Raw genomic sequence first — 19,113 nt, 5'->3', positions numbered from 1 at the left:
CCTGAGATTTACAGAAGTACAATAATTTTTTTTCAGAAAAATGAAGGGTACAAAGAACAGTGTAATAAGAATGAGTGGCCATGGAACATTCAGTGTCAATTTGAAAAGAGAAAAAAATAAAAGATGGGTGGAGTGGAACGCCCTGTCTGAGCACCTTATTTCAGCCTGAGGGCTGACTTCTTTTTCAGACAAGCTTTTGAGGCCCTCATTTCAGTAGTCAGCAAGGCCAACGGCAAAAGATACAGGGCCAAAAACACAAGCACATTTTATCTTACAGCTCTTGCTGCCACTAACTAAGGGCTAATCTACACCTGCAGCCCTTTCGCTACGGAAGAGGGATGCTTCCGAATGTTCCCCACTTCCGCGGTCGCCACTCACGGGGCACACGCAACTGATCTTTCCTGCAATTACAGGAGTGCCGTTCTGGGAGGACGTGTGCCCTGTTACGGCGCTTTTGCATGTGTATTGGTACAAGTGGGCAGGGCTAGGCAGATGGCTATGGGGCACAGTTTTTTTTTTAATGACTCGTGAGGGATGCACATGACTGCAGATGTGCAGCAACACATGGGGGGAACTCCATTGAATATGCACTCCTGCACAGAAATATGTTTGTATTAGAAAACAACAACACACAATTGGCAGTAAAACACACCGATACCCATGCACACATCCCTCACAACTGATTAGCCGTTCGCTGAGCCCGGAACTTGTGGCGAACAGCAATTGACCTTGCAAAGTCAGGGATATTCCGGGAAAACTGAGAGCCAAGATCACCGTGGGAGCAGGTGATACAATCCAGCAATAAATGTCTGTTGTAGACTCCCCCTTAGTCTTAGGAGAGGAATTTTAACTTTTTACAAGGGGGAAAAACAGCACAAAGGCTGGAAAACTACGAAATGATTGGTGCTTGTGGGAAAGGGGGCAGGCCAGGGAAAGTAGGCGTGACCATCTGTGGAACCTTCAAGGGCCAGATTTGGTCCCTAAGAAGGCTGGATCTAGCCCTTGGACTTTAGGTTCTACACCCCTGGGTTATGCTTTATAGTATCCTGGAAGACAACATGGACTAGAATCTTGAACACAGGTGCACTTCTGTTAGAGGTGAAGATATGCTGCAACATTTTGTTTATTACTTATACCATAGCTATTAGTATATTAGGATGCCATATAAAATTCAGTTGTGCAGCAAGCTGCAACGCCACAATCACTATTTCCAACAATGCAGCATAACGAGAGCTATATATTTAGTCTTTCCATGGGTGACACTCCTACTGAAATGAAATTGGAAGGCACAATTTAAATGCCTGGTTTTGTTGTTGTTACTGGTTTTTAACAGAAACTCTTTGTCCACAAGTCAGGTATATAACCCCATGGCTTCCTGAAATCCCTCCATGTATATAATGGTGACATCATGTCTGTTGGCTTGTCTCCTGTTGACAAATTGGCCAAACCTTGTAGCATGAGCTTTTTCTGATTTGGAACAGAATATACCACTTCTTGAATGATTAAATTCTGTTTATAGTCATAGGGACAATTATGAGATTGAAAGCTATGCTGGTTTAGGTGACATCTCTGTCAAGGGATTTTTTTAATTTCCTAACTAGAATTCATATGGCCTGATCAGAAACTAAATAGAATTCATATGACCTGATCAGAAACAGAATATTACCCAATTATAATCAAGGGGGATCATCAGTATGCCTCTGAATACCAGCTGCTCAAGAGCTATGGCCTTTATGCACTACTTGTGGGCTTCCCAGTCATCTGGTTCATCATGCTGCAAACAGGATGACAAACTATATGGACCTTTGTCCTGCCCTGGCAAGCATGTTTTGTGGAATTGCCATAGCTCGCTCACTGGCATTTTGCAGGGGTCTACACAATATTAGGTACTTCTAGATGAGGTTTTATAGCACCATTGACCTTCCTCATTCACAGAATTCTACAGTCCAAACAACATCACCTTCCACTAGTAACCCTCCATTGTTTTCTCACCACAGCTTCTATCTTTTGTTGTACCGCAGATAGATACTCTATTAAGAAAGGAAAGATAGAATAGCTCACAATTGCTTCTCAGTGGTTGTGCTACGAGCCTTCAATCTGGAAACACCCATTGTCATCCATTTGTAATCCTCCCGTGTTTCCCAGTGTTGCTTCCATCTTTTATTGCAGAAAACTTCACATTTTTGCGAAAGATGGAAGAGTAACACAATGTCCACAAGTGCAGATGTCCTTTGCATTATTCTTGTGCCTTTTAAAGAGGCATGGCATTAATATGGGCCTTGACCAATTGGGTAGGTAGGTGAACTATTGTAGCTCAGCATGCATACCCCATAACTTTTACAGTGGGTGCAATTGTATCACTTTAAAAAATCTATCTTCTAGGTAGTGCTAAAGCACTATATATCACTTAATTGAAAGAGTTATAGCACAATACCCCTATAATTTGTGTATATGGAGGGGAGATGCCTGGGGGGGGACATTTCCATTCATCACCATTTTAGCACCAGGTTAATGGCATTATTATTATTATAATAATAATTAGTAGTAGTAGTAGTGTGGAGAAACATGAAATCTAATGAAAACACTTCACATTATGGACATAAATAAACTTTCAACTTTGAATTACAGTGAAGACCATTGCTATTCATGAAATCTTTGTATCAAGAGCTATCCAATGAAGTTTGTTTCATGAGAATTGGTCAACAGAAAAGCACTCAAAAAAGGATGACCAACTAACTCCCAACTCTGAATATATATATGATTATTTACATTTCTATATCACCCCATAGCTGAAGCTCTCTCAGTGGTTCAGAAAATTACATGACACAAATACAAGATAATACAACATAAAATAAAATGTTTTGCACACAAAATGTAAAAACATTTTAAACAGTTAAAAGCAATTACAGTAAGTTACTGGACTTTATAAAAACAATTGACATAATGCCCCATCATATGCCATCCAATGCCTGAGAGTAGAAGACAGTCTTAACCTGGTGCCAGGATGACGACAATGTTGGCACCAAGTGGACCTCATTGGGGAAAGCATTCTATAATCAGTGGGCCATCACCAAGAAGGCCCTCTCCTTTGTTGTCATCTTCAAAGCCTCCCTTGGAGGCACTCAAACTTGGTGGCAGCAGGAGCTGCAGCAGGTGTGTAGCCTGGGTGGGGCAGATTGGGTGGGGCACCTTTTCGAAATTAGCCCCCAGATTACCCAAAGCTGTCCACCCATTTTAGCTTGTACTGTTTGATGATGATGGTGAATTGTTTTTATATTTGTATTGTAAGCTACCTTGTGAATTCTATGAATAAGAAAGAAGGATAGGGGGTGGGTTCTAAATAGAACAACAACAACAACAACAACAACAATTATAGTTTTACTAGGCAATAATTAATCTCTGCCCATTGGTTTTGATTAACATGTGAGGATCAGATTGCAATATTAAATCTAGAATTCATGCAGCTCTATTTCAGTACAATGGATATTCATTAATTCTTTGCTTTGACTATTACACTTTTTGGGGGGTAAGCAGGCGGTCACCTAAGTTACATGGTGATATTTTGCTCTTAGAATGGATGACTGAAGCTTACCTAGCGTGCGGGATCTTTTGTCCTTTTTCATCCCATCTCTCCTATTGTTAGTCATGGCCTTGTTGTTCTGTCATGTGTAAAATTAGATTCTAAGCTCCTTGGAGAAAGGACAGCACCTTTCCCCCTTTGTTCTCTAAATGCCTAACACGATTTTGGGCCATGTAAATTTTTTTTATTAACATAAGAGTTATATAAACTGCAGGAGATGAAGAAAAGAGATTTAAATGTAGCACATTGCAGGAACTTTTGAGGAAAAATACATTCGAAGGAGGATTGAAGCTGATAAAACAAATGTTCACCAGCAAAGAATAAGAACGACTGCATGCAGCGTCTGTAACAGGTTTGGGGCAGTCAAGCGCAAAATGTGCAGAAGGAATTGAGTTTCCCTTCAATTTTCCAAGCTCCAAACAGTGAATTTCTGGAGAAAATTCCATTAGCCAATTCAAAATTTCTCATACTGCATCGCTTGCTGTTTCAGTGGTTCAACACAGTCTGGGGCCGAGGTATTGTCACACATGCATTTGGGCTCATAGTGGCAGTACATCAAAGCTGCAAAACCAGTCATTCACATTTATGCATATTTTCTCCAACTTCACAGGGCATCATGAGACTGGTAGACTTAAGGCTGTGCAAATACTGGCATGGATCCAAAGAAGTGTGGGTGGAAACCCACTTGCACAATCAGGCTTTCACACAAACAAAGCCAATCTTAAAGGCTGGGAGACCCTCTGGAATGAGTTGGGAGACCCTATGGTGTGGTATGTGGTGCATGGTGCTGCAGTGGAAGCAGGCAATCAGTAGTAATCCAGGTCCACATAGTGTGATCTGATGTCCTTTTGGATCTCAGCCACAGAGTCATTCTCAAGCATGCATATTAGCCTTTGACACAGAAGAGGATAGAGGGATTGAGTGAGATTATAGGCGCTGGTTTGATGCATATCACAACAATGTAATTATCATAAAAACAGTTGCTGCTCATAGATATAGCCATAACGTAACAGGTGTAAGAAAGGTCAACCTGCACCCAGCAGCAGACTTACTGCGAGACCTATTGCCGTGCCCAACGGGACACATAAAGAAGGGGAGAGCCAGTGTGCTTAATGACCTAAGATGGTAACTAAGGAGTGAGGAACACATATGCTATGTGCTGCTCCTGTACACAGAACTGTAGCAGCAAACAGCAATGTGAATCAATTGACATTAACGCCATATATACTAGACTGAGCCTTCACAACACCACCACATACACACAGAGACACATTCCAGCCATTACAAGCCATTATTTCTACATACAGCAGGTTTGTATGATACAAGTATGTGCGGGAGAGATGAAATCATGCGCTACACTTGTGTGTTTCATGCTTCCAGTGTATTTAATGAAGGGGGAACTTGCACATCTCTCTCATGATGGGATGCTTATGCTCCAGGTGCAGAAACAGATCACACATATTAGTGTGAGGAAAGGGTGCATGTTGCTTTCCCCTTTTACCCATTACCCTAAAGTGCAAAAAGGAGTAAGTGCAAATAATTTCTATTTCCTCTCAGCCTTTCTCAAAATGCACTCATATGCTATTCCTTCAGGCAACATGTTACTCCTACACTGGAGCTAAATTGAAACTAAACTATATTGAGATTGAAATTAGTACATATTTCAGAACTCATTTTGTATTTGGTTTACATTTCTTTGATCTCATCTCAACCAGTTCTCATGATTGACTCACAGATGCTTGTGTTTAGGCTTCCCTGATTGACTGACTGATGGGGATCTTAAAATTGTTAGGACAGTTACCAATGAGCCAAAGCTCTGAAATTTGGAACACATGTAATCCAAAACTCTGTTTCCTAAAACAATCTGAAAATAGGACATTTATACATCTCATTCACAAAACAGGGAATTCAAAATCCACCCCAAAATGGTTTATGATACTTCCAGACACAACCAAGAAAGGTGAAAATTCAGAACTCATGTAATCAAAACCATGCAGATTATTAGAAAAGAAATACGTATAAATATCTCTCTAGAAATGGGGGATAGAAATGTTCCTCCCAACTGCTAACGTTCTGGACACTGTAAAAACTGAAAATTGGTACATATATAGTAGTCCAAGACAGTTAGAGAAGCCTGAGAAAAGGATATTTTTGAACTGAGGGTGCTTCCAGATGAGGGTTTTATTGCACAATTGCCCTGCCTCATTTACAGAATGTGGGGGGAGGGGCTGGGCTAGGGGTATTCAGACATCATTTTCCACTTGTAATCTTTCCGTGTTTCCTCACTGCTTCTTCTGTCTTTTTCCTTACTGCAGGATATCTGTTCAGAAGAAAAAGATGGAAGGCCTTCTAATAGGACCCCTCTGACTGGAAGCACCCTAAATGTCAAAATATGCTTCATGAGGATTGCCTACTGACAGAGGCCAGGATAACAGTACTAAGCAAGCAAAGCCACATGTAGGATGAAAGGTTGTGAGGCTTGGATTTGGGTACTGGGCGGCTACTCAATCTATCCTTGTATAATGCATATTTTATTTATGCTAGGTCAAAGATGGGCAACGCCAGCTTCATTTACTAGCATATGACTATAGAGGAGAATGAGGTATTTTGATTTTAAGATGGTCAAGCTATGCAGCAATGTGTAATGCCCATACCAAATATAATTGCTCAGTGATCTCATCATTATATTCTGGTCTAGCTGCTGTGTTCCCGCTGACAGCTGATTCTAGAAGAGTTTCAGAAGACTGAAACATCTTTCCAGGTCTTGCAATAAGGAGAACAAACTTCTCAATAAGCACATAGTCTCCCCTTAACATTTAATGCCGAATTGTTTTTGCACCCTCACAGTCATTTTATGAATTAGTAGAAGTTCAAGGTTAACCACAATAGTTTCCTCCTCTTTAAAGGAAAGAATGGCATAAAGAAATTATGGATAATAGGAACAACTCTATATGGAAGTTACGATAAATAAGTTGTTTGCAAATTGGGTTTCCTATGCACCTGAAGGACCAAGAGAGTATTGCTGAGTATGTGCCAAAGGTTTTTCCTCACCACTAAGTGACCTGAAACCAATTAGGGGGTACAGCTTCTTCGACATCAGCAATGTCGAAGGTATTCAAGTCATACCTAAGTCCATGCATGTCTCATTTTTGAAATTAAACATTTTCAACATCTACTTTCAGGTCCTTCCTCACTTCCAAAGAGTGATGGGGAAACCACTAGATTTTCCTCTTCTCTTTATTTCCCTGGAGAAATATTTTTTAAAAAAATGGGGCAGAAAGTTCTAGAAGATCCTGCTAGTAAGTGAACTATGAGATCTGTGAAGATAGGTGAAAAGTAAATTTAGGGATGACAAAACATCATAGTTCTGAAGGACTTAAAAAGGACCTAGAAACGGTTCTTAACAGGACTGTTTGTATAGTTGCTGCGCCAGGAATGTAGATTTGTCTATTTGTTTCTAAAGAATACTTCATTAACTTTGTGCAAATCAAGGAAGGGAAAACCTGAAACCACTTGAACATTAAACATGAGGTCATTCTTCAGTTCCACTGTCTATCCTATGCATTTCCATGTTTAACTATCTCCCCCTCCTCAGCTTTTCACCTCCCAAGTGAGTCACAGAACCTAGACATTTACTACTGAAGGCATGATTTAGAGCTGCAGGAACCAGTGGTCTGGCAGAGGCAGCAGAAGAGGCCCATTCCAAGGCAAGCACAAATTTCACATACAGAAAGTGTAGAGAGAGAAGAAACTGAAAGGGGGAAAGGAGGAGAGATTGGTGGAAAGAAATGAACAAGAAGGGGAAACTAGAATAATAAGGAAGTTCCTAAATGAATGTTTGTCCATGCATTTTTTAAAAAAGAATTCTGCTATCCATCTTAGTTCTGGATATATTTTCCATGAAGAATGAAATCTAGGCCTCAATTTTGACCTTAAATGAAGTAAAGAAACTCAGGTGTCCCAAAGGGGCATACCATACGGCCCAGTACAACTGTATCCTGTCATAACCTCCATAGAAGGGCATGCTGCCATTCCAGGCCTACCAAGGAAGACAAAGGGGAGTCCCTAATCTGTGAGGTCCAAGTGCCACAATGCTGGGCCTGTGCAGAGGCCTATCACAGCTTCTGCTGCCAAGAACTTATGACATCATCAGCCTGTCCAAGCCACTCTTAGGAGCCAGTGCAATACAGGAGAAGTTGCATCACACATCACTGCCCCATAAGTTCTGATTAACCAAACAGAGTAGCTGGAACTCTAGCTAGCCTTTGCCTCCAGACAAAGCAGCACATATCTGGTATGGAACTGGTGTTAGTAAGCCAATCCTGCTGTGCTGAGAAATGTGAATGTCAATTGTGGATTAAGAAGCAAAGCTGCAAGGGACATGTGTTATTTGAATACCCCAAGGGAGCCATGGACCTTCTCAGGAGGATTTCTGAGTGCCTCCCAGATTTACTTTATACAATGTATGCTTCCTGCTTACGCCAGAGAGTTAACTTTTGAAATTCTTTTAAAGTCCGTTATCAGGGAACATTGATGCATCCATTCAGACATAGAGGAAAAGAGGAAGAACAAAGAGGCGGCAGGTGGCAGTTATCGTGGAAGACAAATATAAGAATAAATCCAGGGAGGAGCAGGATTGAGAAAGAGAAGGAAAATCACAGATGGGGGCAGCACCCCCTCCCCAAGATAACATGGTCTGGGATATGGAGGAAGGTGTAGCCACAGCCCCAACTAATTGGTTTCCACACTTGCAAACCCTTTCTCTGTACAATTCACTGAAGCAGAATTTGCTCCATTGATTAGTGAGACTATCAAAGGACTAGTTGTGAGTCCACCATGTATGTCCTGTGTCCACCATGTATGTCCAGTGGCAACTCCAGAAACCACTGAAGACATGTATAGGTTTACAATACAGTAATGCCAGACATTTCCTCAGGCAAACCTGTTCAGATCAAAATAAAATCAAACTTTTTGAATTGTGTTCAATATTCTCATATCTGGGCCTTTCCCAAAGTAAGACCTTAAAACTTCCATTTAGAACCAATCTACTATTCTTTGATACCCCTCTCAGTTCCAAATACGGGGTAACCACAACCCCCTTCAACACATCACAATAATCTTGAAGAAAAATATATTTTCTGTCCTAATATTTTCATGTTCCCCTTTTGATGAGTGTCTAGATAAGTAGATCCATTCTCTAAGGTATAACTTGGGGGGGAAAGACCACAATTGAAAAGATTTAGGGAAACCTAAATACAAAAGTAGTGCATGTAGCCACTTGATTTAACTCCTTAAAATTCAGCCCATTTTATAGCCTAAGACTGTAAACAGACATGCCATATACCTGGCTTTATAAGGTCCCTTTAGGACTGTTTGAAATGTATTTGAGATGACATTTATTACAATAGAGCAGTATCTGCCAGGGGGAAAACTTTGAAATACAGAGTATAGGGAAGAAATTGTGAGCTCTCTTAGGAAGAGAAATGTGTGGGAATATGGATGAGGTGATGTTTATCCATGTTATCTTCTTTCCTTTTGCCCCCATTCTCTTATATGTTTATTTGATGTTATATAACTCTGAATCAATAACTGTCTAAAGTTCTATGGAAAATTTGAGGGTGGGATGCCAACCTGGCAAATATGGGTGCTTGTGGTAATGTGTGTGTGCATACTTCCCGGCATCTTAAACAATTTAAGAACTAGGATAAACAAATGGAGGCTTAGCCCAGTCTCCTGTAAAATGCTTGGGAACCCCTGCTCTACAGATGGATTGATAGGACAGATCAAGATCTTGTGCTGCCCCAAGTCACTACACTACGTGCTCCAAGAGTGATGCGCCAAAGGGCTTCTTGCATTGTCACAGAGAATTATGGGGCCAACTCTCGGATTGGGCACAGGTTTGTACAATCGGAGAATCAGGCATTATTCTGAGAGTTCCTTGGGTGCACTTCTCAAACGGCACACTGCTTGACTGGTGACCCTCCAAACAGTGATGCCCCCATGCTATTCCTCCAGTTGCTTGGGCATCACTGGTCAATCAACTTTACAATCAAATGTTGCATTTTCTCTCTATATATGGTGCTTTTATTGTGCCACTGCCTAGTCTCATTCATAAACTTTCAGTGAGGGTGGGGTGGGGGTCCAGGTGTCAATGCCTTTTGCTTCCAGCCCTTGCATGTTTCCTGACTGGCTGTTACATCTTTTTTCCTACCACAGAAAATCCATTCAGAAATAAAGGATTGAATAGCTGCACAATTTATTTATTTATTTATTATTACATTTATATCCTGCTCTTTTCCCTCTTGTAAGGAACCCAAGGCTTACATATTCCTCCTCCTCTCCTTTTTATCCTCATAGGTTAGGCAGTGAGCTACATGGCCCAAATTGGGGCTCGAACCTGGATCTCCCAAATTCCAGTCCAACACTCTAACCACTACACTACACTGGCACTTCCAGATAGATAACAGGGACCAACAGACAGGTTGTACTGGCTGCCTGTATGTTTCTGATCCCAGTTCAAGCTACTGATTTTAACCTATAAAGACTTACATAGCTTGGACCGCAATACCTGATGGAGTGCCTCCCCTGACATGAACCTACCCATATAATACACTCAACATCTAAGGTCCTCCTCCACCGGCCTACTCCAAGGAAAGTTGGGGAGACAGCAACAAGGGAGAGGGCTTCATCAGTGATAGTGTCCCAATTACGGAATTATCTCCCTTGATGAGACCTGCCTGGTGCCAACATTGTTATCTTTTATCTTTTCCCAGGCATTTGGTAGCATAAAATGAGTTTTAATCAATCCTGGCTTGATTGCTTAAAGTTTTTTACAGATATATCTTGTCTCTGTGTATATAGTTTGTGTTTGTTTATTTTATGTAAGTTGCTTTTACATTTTGTGTACGGCATCTTTAATGTTTTTAATGTTTGCAAACTGCCCACAGAGCTTCGGCTATGGGGTGGTATAGAAATAATAATAATAATAATAATAATAATAATAATAATAATAATAATAGATATGACCATGATGGTTAAAACAACAAATAAACAAAATAATAATAATACACACTGGCCTTCTGATTGGTAGACCCCTTTCAGCTGGAAGCACCCATAGTCAAGGACAGCATTCTGCAAAAACTCCACCCTCCAAATTGCCCAGCTCTGTACAATATTGACACCCAAACCCAGCAGAGGATACTTCATGCCTGCTGTGGCCCATCTTATCTTTCTCCCCAATACACAGGAAGGCCTCAGCAGTCCAAAGCATTTCCCACTCCCTAACTTAGCTTGAGTGATAAACTCATGAGCAGCCTAAATGCAGTTCCTTAGGACACTCAAGCTAGAGATTATTAGCTGGCTAGAAGGGAGATCTTCCTTACACAGTAAGGAGAGGGAGGGGGGGAAACCCTGCACCTCCTGCTCCACTCCAGGAAAGGAAAACGTGCCCAGAGATTTCCAAGTGTCCTGGATCTCTGGTATGCAGTTCAAGGACCCCGCGATGAGCTCTTCTTGCTAAACGGAGCTCGATCCAGCTACGCCTGTCCTGCAGCAGCAGCGTCGTCATCCTTAAGGGGGAGACTAAGGAGGTGGACGGATGACGAGGTCTTCAAGACTTTCACCAAATATGGACCGGGGTTGGAAACCTCTGGAGTTTGTTTAGCTGAAGCCGGAAATCACTTTGGCAACAGTAACTCTCTTCTCAGTCGCCCTCGTCCACAAGCCATCCTCGATTTCTCGGAGCAAGGCCAGACAAGTGGATCGGGGCGGAGTGGGAGAGGTGGGGGGGGAGAGATAACGCCCCCACCCACCCCGGCTACAGAAGACATCAGGATCACCACAAGCAGCGACAAGGCCGCTTTGGAGGAAAGCAGCCTCAGCACTTTCTGCCTCTAGCTACAAATGCTAGGATTACTAGCCAAAGAACAGCACAAGACTCTCCCTGCCCCACACAGTCTCTCAAACTCGGCGAGGAGAGATCGAAACAGCCGCTTCCTTTTTTGTGAATATTCCTGTTAGGGAAGCGGTGGTGGTGGGGAAAAGATTTGTAGGAAATGCAATTATTTTAGGCTGGGCTGAACTCCTTTTTTGGAGGATTGATACATGGTTTCCTCATGTTGCCTTATGGTGGCAACGGGGTGGGGGGTTGGAATTGATGGAGAAAGGAGAATTTCCTCCAAAAGAATCCACAAAAGATCCATCAGCCCCATGCCAATTCCTGGTGGTGAGGGGGGGGGGGGGGAAGAGGTGTCTGGAGCCAGCCAGCTACAAAACATACCCATGTTTGAGAAATAAGACAAAACCTATATGTTTGTGGAAACTCCACTGTACAAGCGTGCAGACTGGCGCTTCAAACCTCACCCAGTCGAGGACACTGGCCCTATTATATTGGTCCTACCTCCCTGGCTGCAGAGACACCCAACCTCTTTCCCCTTAAAGGGAAAAATAATAATATTCCTGTCATTTCTATAACTACTGTAGGATTCAACAAAGCTGCATATTATTCTTTATTTTTTTAAAAAAAGCATTACCACAATGTCTACTAGACTCACACTCATGCCTCTCCTCCCCACACCCCCGTCCCCGTCCCCAATTAGGACCCAAGAGCAACACTTACCCTGAAACACGTTCACAGACCCTATGAAATGTCTCCCTCTGTGTGTTTACCCCTTTCAGCAGTGGGAAGGCGCAGGCGACGAACCGTCTGGGTTTTTCCTCCTCCAAAGCAGCAGTAGGGCTGGCGAGGGGTTAGCTCCCCTCCCCTGAATGGCCACCCTCTGTGAGTGTAGCACATATAAGACACAAACCGTATGGCAGTGGTAGGCAGCCAGGTTGATCACATTGCTTTCCCCTTCACATCTCCTTCCTCCCTCCCTCCTCCCCCCCCCCCACCTCCATTAGTCCGCTATAGGGTTTTGGCAAATGTTTTCTGCTTCGGAGCTAGCTGCTCTTGCATGTCTCAGTTGCTGAAAACAAACAGCAATTAAGGTATTCATAACTTATTCAAAATAAATGCAACCTCCTCGAACAGACCTTGATGGGTAGCTAGACTATTTCTCTTAAGAAAGTAGTGTGTTATTATTTTTCACTAACAGATCAGCAAGCCACAATTGTTTCCTCCAGTGCCATTCCTCTTAAACCATAATAGGCATATTGCGTGAAGAAGGGGGAAAAATACACCCCACCAGAAATTCCAAAGAATTTCCTGCCCTGGGAACAAAAGTGAAGTCTATATTTAACAACATCTGAAGCTGTCAAGAATGCTTTGTGGTTGGATAACAGAGTAGAAAAATGTGGAAAATGCAGGCTACTGCTCTACCAAATATGGAAATATTATTACGTCTGGTGTCTGAATCACCATCTGGAAATACTTACAGCCATGAAGTCAAATCATAAGAGGCCACAACAGAAGCTAGGAAACCCCCCCTCCCCAAAAGCCTCATGAGAATGAAAAAATAATAAAGAGACTTGATTGTAGAGGTAAATACAGACTTGCAGAGAAAAGGGTGTTCTCAAAGCCTCTGATGCTTTTGGCTTATGTATGGGCCTAAAAAATTGATTTCAACCTCATCAGAGTGTTTGCCTTCTGCATGATTATTACACCAATAAAGAATCTTTGCATTTTTACGTATTTTAAGGATATAAAAGTATTCAAAGTATAAGGTGTAATATAGCTATCTGTCATCAATAGATAGATAGACAGGCAGACAGACAGACAGATAGATAGAAAAACTATGTAATAGTAAAAAGCATTGCCTTTGAATACTTCTCTCTACGTTGGAAATACAGTTTAGGCGCTGTTTATTTTAATTGCTTATCATTCCATGCTAGACTGAAGGTCATTGAAAGTTCACTGCTCCATAGGAACAACTTTCAATTTTGCATTCATTGAAGTACATTCTCCGAACACACACACACACACCTTTCAAGGCAGATCAAGAGTCAGGAATAGAAGAAAGGGGAGTCTTTTAAAATAGTTTATTTTCAGCCGTCTCTACATGCTATAAAGATTATCGATTTAAAAGATATAAAGATCAGAAGAGCCGAACCTTTCCCTAGAACAAGTATCTGGAGAGGAAAACACCTGGGCAGGGATACAAAGACAGGAAGCACTTGCAGCAGAGGACAGGTATATTATTAGTCATGAGATCTGCTTTTTGAGTCATCAAAATGTGGAGGCGATGGAGGGAGAGTTCATTGTGGTTGCAGGAGAAGAAACTGCTTTTTTCTTCTGCTGCTTCAATGACCTCGAGTAGCAGGAACTTCCACGATCAAGGTGACAAGGTAACATTTTTCCATAACCCCAAAACTTAAGGGGGACAAGAGGATTCCTCACTCACTCACTCTCTCTCACACACCATCCTCCTCTCTGTCCTGGAACTTTTCCAGAGAACGGCGAGTAGTTTCTTTTGCACATGCCCCATTCATAAAAAAAAAAAAAAGTTTAAACTACGCCATCTGGGTATTATTTTGGGATACACCCTTTCATTCCAGCACTGGATCAGATCCGAATGCCTTACAGATTGGTATGGCAGGTCCCTCTCTTCCCTCGGGTCTCTTTCCCCTGCCTGCGAATCTTCCCCTCTAATCTTCAAATAGCATATAAGCTATTTAGCAAACACACCGGAACAATCTGTCTATCTAACGCACTTATTTCCCAGGCTGCAAATGGAGAAAGTTTCTTGTGAAGGGCTGGGAGAGGGAGTGGGAGAGAGAAATAAAATTTAAAATTATATTCTACAAGAAGCGTCTGTGCCGGTATTATATATGAATGTATTTAAAATGTTGAAAAGGGAGGGGAGGGAGAAACTGTTTTCTTGCTGGGAGACAAAAAAAAAGTGCAACTTAGACAGGGAGGAGTTTGGATGCAAACCGCGCCAAGGAAACATTCCTGAGATGCTTTAGAATTCCTGATGCTTTAGAATTCTGGAACGCTCAACGTCAGTGCAGCTGCAGCACGCGGCGGCAGCGCAGCATATAAAGGCAGCTCCCTCGCACTGCCTTCTCAGACGGCAAAGGGATCCCCGAGAAACGCAACACGAGCAGCAGCAGGAGGAGGCAGCCGGTTTCTCCTCTTTTTACCTTTCTCAGAGAAGAAGCAAGACGAGCCACGAGGCTTTATAACTCTTCCAGGACTCGTCTCTCTTTAAAAAGAAAAGACGAAGAAGCCACCCGCAGTCGCTTCGCCTGGGCAACCCAAGTTTTCAGGCAAGGGACTTGTTCAGACGCCCTCTTTTTCCGGCTCTCAAGTTCATTTTTCGCCGGATCGCATTGAAGAGGGAGGGAAAGGAACACAAATCCTCCTCAGAACAAGACAAAGATGAACTCTCAGACAACCAGCTGTTTCTTCTTGGCTTTTGCCTTCCTTCAGCTAGTAAACAGGGTAGGTGTGGGTTTTGTTTTTAACTTGCTGCGACTTCTTTTCCTCTCTCGTTGGTTTCGAGAGGCTTTCTGGTTTTTTTTTTTTTTTTTACCCTCTCTTTTACACAAGGTTTTATATGGTGGCTCGTTTTCTTGAAGTATGTTAAAGTCTGAAGAACTTAAAAGACAGGCAGACTTTTGGGGGGAGGGGGGCTGAGAGAGATTTGCATGTGTGTTGATAGAGGAATACGGAACTTGCAGTGCAATTTCATCCGTGTTTACTCGAAATAATCCCTACTGAGTTCACTGGGACGTACTCAGAGGCAAGTATATATGAGATTGTAAAACTCTAAACTGGCAGTGATCAAAGGTGAAGTGCCTGCAGTTTTTGGTCTGGGTCCGTGTAAGTTTCCTGTAGAGTAGCTGTTTTATCTGAACAGTTTTATTCGTTTCTTCTCCCCAGGTACTTTCGTCTTGCCCGGCTGCGTGCCAATGCCCTCTGGAGGTCCCCAGATGTGCCCCAGGAGTCGGTCTGGTTCTGGACAGTTGTGGATGCTGTAAAGTCTGTGCTAAACAGCTCAATGAAGACTGCAGCAAGACGCAGCCTTGCGATCACACCAAGGGGCTGGAATGCAATTTCGGCGCCAGTTCCACAGCTCTAAAGGGGATCTGCAGAGGTAAGAAGCTTGCGGCTTGGCTCCTTCAAAGCTCGTATATACATATAGAGAGAAATACCCACCAGTCCTTGTAGTGTCGAAGTTTAGTAATTTTCAGTCCATGTATGGTTATGCTTTGTTGTTGGTAGATTGGCAGAAGGGCATATGACTTCAGCAGTCTGGAATGCAATTCACTATGTCTGGGCTGCGCTAACAGCACATAAGGAAAAGTGATTCCTGACTAACTTATTGTTCTAGCTTAGAGCTCTAGGGGTTTGTAGGGAACTTTTACCATAAATTGAATTTAACAGGGGGGGGAGGAACCCACCCTGCTTCAGTGGACTGAGCCCGATTTAAAACTCCTGCCTCTTTTCTAACCTTTGCAGCACAGTCAGAAGGGAGACCCTGTGAATACAACTCCAAAATTTACCAGAACGGAGAGAGTTTTCAGCCCAACTGCAAGCACCAGTGCACATGCATTGATGGAGCTGTTGGCTGTGTTCCTCTGTGCCCGCAAGAACTCTCCCTTCCTAACTTGGGCTGCCCTAACCCAAGATTAGTGAAAGTGCCTGGCCAGTGCTGCGAGGAATGGGTCTGTGATGACTCCAAAGATACCCTGGAAGAACTGGACGGATTCTTTGGCAAAGAGTTCGGTGTGGATGCTTCCGAAGGCGAATTAACCAGAAACAATGAGCTAATAGCCATTGTGAAAGGAGGGCTAAAAATGTTGCCCGGTGAGTTAAGAATATCAAGGTTATGTTACCCTGTGCAATGGAGGGGAGGGGGATTATCCCTGAAACTTCCATAGTGTGGGGATTATCTGTTGATGTCTACAGTGTTTTGCTCTGCATGCTAATGAGAAGAGAAACAAAGGGCTCAAAAAAATCTGAAAAATTTACACTGTTTTTCTTCTTCTCTCCCTTCTTTTTAGTCTTCGAATCTCAGCCTCGCAGCCACTCGTTTGAGAATTCAAAGTGCATTGTGCAAACAACGTCATGGTCCCAGTGTTCAAAGACCTGTGGGACTGGTGTCTCCACCCGAGTCACCAATGATAATCCTGACTGCAGACTTGTCAAAGAGACCAGGATATGTGAAGTGAGGCCATGTGGGCAGCCCAGTTATGACTCCTTAAAGGTAAATACAGCCTCTTACCATTACACTATGGTTTCCAAGTCACTCTCTTGGAGGGTGTCTTTTACCTAGAGTTCTGGCTAACCACGCTGTTAATCTCTTCCTTCCAGAAGGGAAAGAAATGCACCAAGACCAAAAAGGCCCACGCTCCAGTCAAGTTCACTTATGCAGGATGCTCCAGTGTGAAGAAGTACCGGCCCAAGTATTGTGGCTCGTGTGTAGACAGCAGATGCTGCACTCCTCAGCACACCAGAACTGTCAAGATCCGGTTCCGCTGTGATGATGGAGAGACCTTCACTAAGAATGTCATGATGATCCAGTCTTGCAGATGCAACTATAACTGCCCCCATGCAAACGAGGCCTACCCTAATTACAGGCTATTCAATGACATCCACAAATTTAAGGACTAAGTTGTGATGTGTTCAGGCTTGAGCACGAGGCTTTTGTTTTTGTTCGGTTTTTTACCTTTTTTTGAAGTAACAGTGGAGAAATGAACTCTTAAGCAAGTGGTGCCTTTGCCCATTGGAGGGCAACACTGAGACACAAGAATGCACTGTGCAACTGGATACTAATGCAACAGTTTGAGCATATTTAAAGCTTCATAATACTGGAGCAATCTTCTTGCTTCATTTTGGAGCACTTTCATGATTACTGATTTCTGTTTGTAACTGATCTGTTTATACGTTTGTCCGTCTGTTCTGTCTATGAATACCTTCCGTTCCCTACTGATCAACATAATACCACACATTCGTTGTTGTTCCAAACTCATGTTGGAGGTTACATTCCTTCCTAAGGTGGGCACTTTTGGAGTTCTCATCTATGGCAGCTATAGGTACCAGCTATATATTTCATACCCACAAACAGAAATTGGTTGTTGTTTTTTAAAGCTGAATATTTTATTTATCAAAATGTAGCTTTCTTTTGTTTTGGAGGAAAAAAATCCCTAATACTGGAATAAGTTGTAAATGATTTAATTTTATATTCAATGAATTAAGAGAATTTATTTATGGAATTAATCATTTAATAAAGAAATATTTACCTAATTTCATTTAATATGGTTCATCTTGTCTTGGTTCATCTTGATTTGGGGTAACAGGAGAACATATAGAATTTCAAACTACTATAGGAAACCATTTCTTAGTCTTGTTTCATTTACTGTAGAGCAGTCCTACAAAACTTATTAGCTTTGAGAGGGCTTGCCTCCAAATAAACATTCAGGATTGGAGTTTCAGGCTGTAATCCTATACTCACCTAGGAGTAAGCCCCACTGAATTCAATATGATTTACTTTTGAATAGACACGAATAGGATTACACTGTTAATCTTAATTCAGTGCCAGTAGCATTTTACCAAAGTGTTTGGGCTGATGATTCCTTAATAATGAAAACTTGAGAGAAATAGTTTTATACACAACATTGTTTTTCCAAAGGTCAGTTCTTGACCAATCTAAATTGAATCATACTCTCTTTTGATTTAGATTGGTCAAGAAAGACAAAAGACAAAATATTTCTCAGTGGAAATGGTTTTTCCTTAAAATGCAGTGTGCTCACTATGCAACCAAAGAGGGTATAGCAGGAAGGCTCATGAATGCTTCTAATGATTCCTATTGTTGCTTCTTGCAAATGAATACATTTCTTTGTGGGGTGAAAGTTTCCTGCAACCCACAGGATGTAGTTTGCTTTCAGTAAATTCAAACTTAAATGAGCTTGAAGCAATTAGTTGTGTTAATCCTAAATAATACGGTGATTAAAAGTAAACATGTTGTTAAAGAAAAGAATGCTAGGAATTCATAGTATTTTTCCAACAGGCCAAGAGTTTGGGTCCCCTTTTGCTTCTGCTTCCCTCTTACTGTATAACTTGTAGAATATGAAGTTTTGATAACCTAAAAAAGTATAAGGTACAGGAACAGAAAGAGCTATTAGTCTTACTTTTTGTCTTACTTCAAGCATGCAAAGTGCTTCAGAGGACTCTTCTCTCACTAATCCTCATAACAATCTAGCGACAAAGCTGATTGATATTCCCATGTTACAGTTATGGGGGTTGCGGCTGATGGATTGAGACATGTAGATTTTAAATGGCCAAGCTGAGAATTCAGACAAGTCCAACACTAAGTCTTAGTTGGAATAAATTGGCTCAAGGTGTATCATTCCCTCTAGTTCTGATGTTTATGCCTTAGTGCTGATGGTTATGTAGTCAAAACGGCATCACCCATTCACATGAGGGAGGGTTGTGGGAACCCTGCAGTTAATGTAAGTACAAGAAAATCTGGTGAATGAAAAAAAAATACCTGGGAGGACTCTCCCCACCTCCAAAGCCCACTGAGGACTGAGCATGTTCAGTGGTCATGGAATGTTGAGTACTGGGGCAAAACTGGAAAACTGAAGAG

The 19,113-nt window shown here is 42.1% G+C and overlaps 2 protein-coding genes across 2 annotated transcripts in view; one reads left to right on the top strand and one right to left on the bottom strand.

The window, feature by feature from the left end:
- Nucleotides 1-12,380, bottom strand: part of DDAH1 (dimethylarginine dimethylaminohydrolase 1) — a 157,293-nt gene extending 144,913 nt beyond the window's left edge. Inside the window, exon 1 of the mRNA XM_063136804.1 lies at nucleotides 12,198-12,380. The gene's annotated coding sequence lies outside the window, so the exon portion shown is untranslated. The remainder of the gene's footprint in view (nucleotides 1-12,197) is intronic.
- Nucleotides 12,381-14,593: 2,213 nt separating this feature from the next.
- CCN1 (cellular communication network factor 1) lies at nucleotides 14,594-17,614 on the top strand. The gene is made up of 5 exons (XM_063136769.1): nucleotides 14,594-14,963; nucleotides 15,405-15,618; nucleotides 15,984-16,331; nucleotides 16,529-16,731; nucleotides 16,839-17,614. The coding sequence occupies exons 1-5, from the start codon at nucleotides 14,901-14,903 to the stop codon at nucleotides 17,136-17,138; spliced, it is 1,128 nt and encodes a 375-aa protein (XP_062992839.1). The 5' UTR covers nucleotides 14,594-14,900; the 3' UTR covers nucleotides 17,139-17,614.
- The last annotated feature ends 1,499 nt before the right edge of the window (nucleotides 17,615-19,113 follow it).

The sequence above is a fragment of the Elgaria multicarinata genome, chromosome 1, assembly GCF_023053635.1.
Source record: "Elgaria multicarinata webbii isolate HBS135686 ecotype San Diego chromosome 1, rElgMul1.1.pri, whole genome shotgun sequence".
NCBI classification, from domain to species: domain Eukaryota; kingdom Metazoa; phylum Chordata; class Lepidosauria; order Squamata; family Anguidae; genus Elgaria; species Elgaria multicarinata.
Note: the sequence above shows the minus strand (reverse complement) of the source record. Positions and strands in the feature narration are given on the sequence as shown.

Bases quoted from the DNA above. Each gene is read 5' to 3' on its own strand.
- CCN1 (XM_063136769.1), top strand. From the start codon at position 14,901: ATGAACTCTCAGACAACCAGCTGTTTCTTCTTGGCTTTTGCCTTCCTT. The intron at 14,964-15,404 runs GTAGGTGTGGGT...TCTTCTCCCCAG, and splicing joins TCCTTCAGCTAGTAAACAGG to GTACTTTCGTCTTGCCCGGC. The intron at 16,332-16,528 runs GTGAGTTAAGAA...CCTTCTTTTTAG, and splicing joins AGGGCTAAAAATGTTGCCCG to TCTTCGAATCTCAGCCTCGC.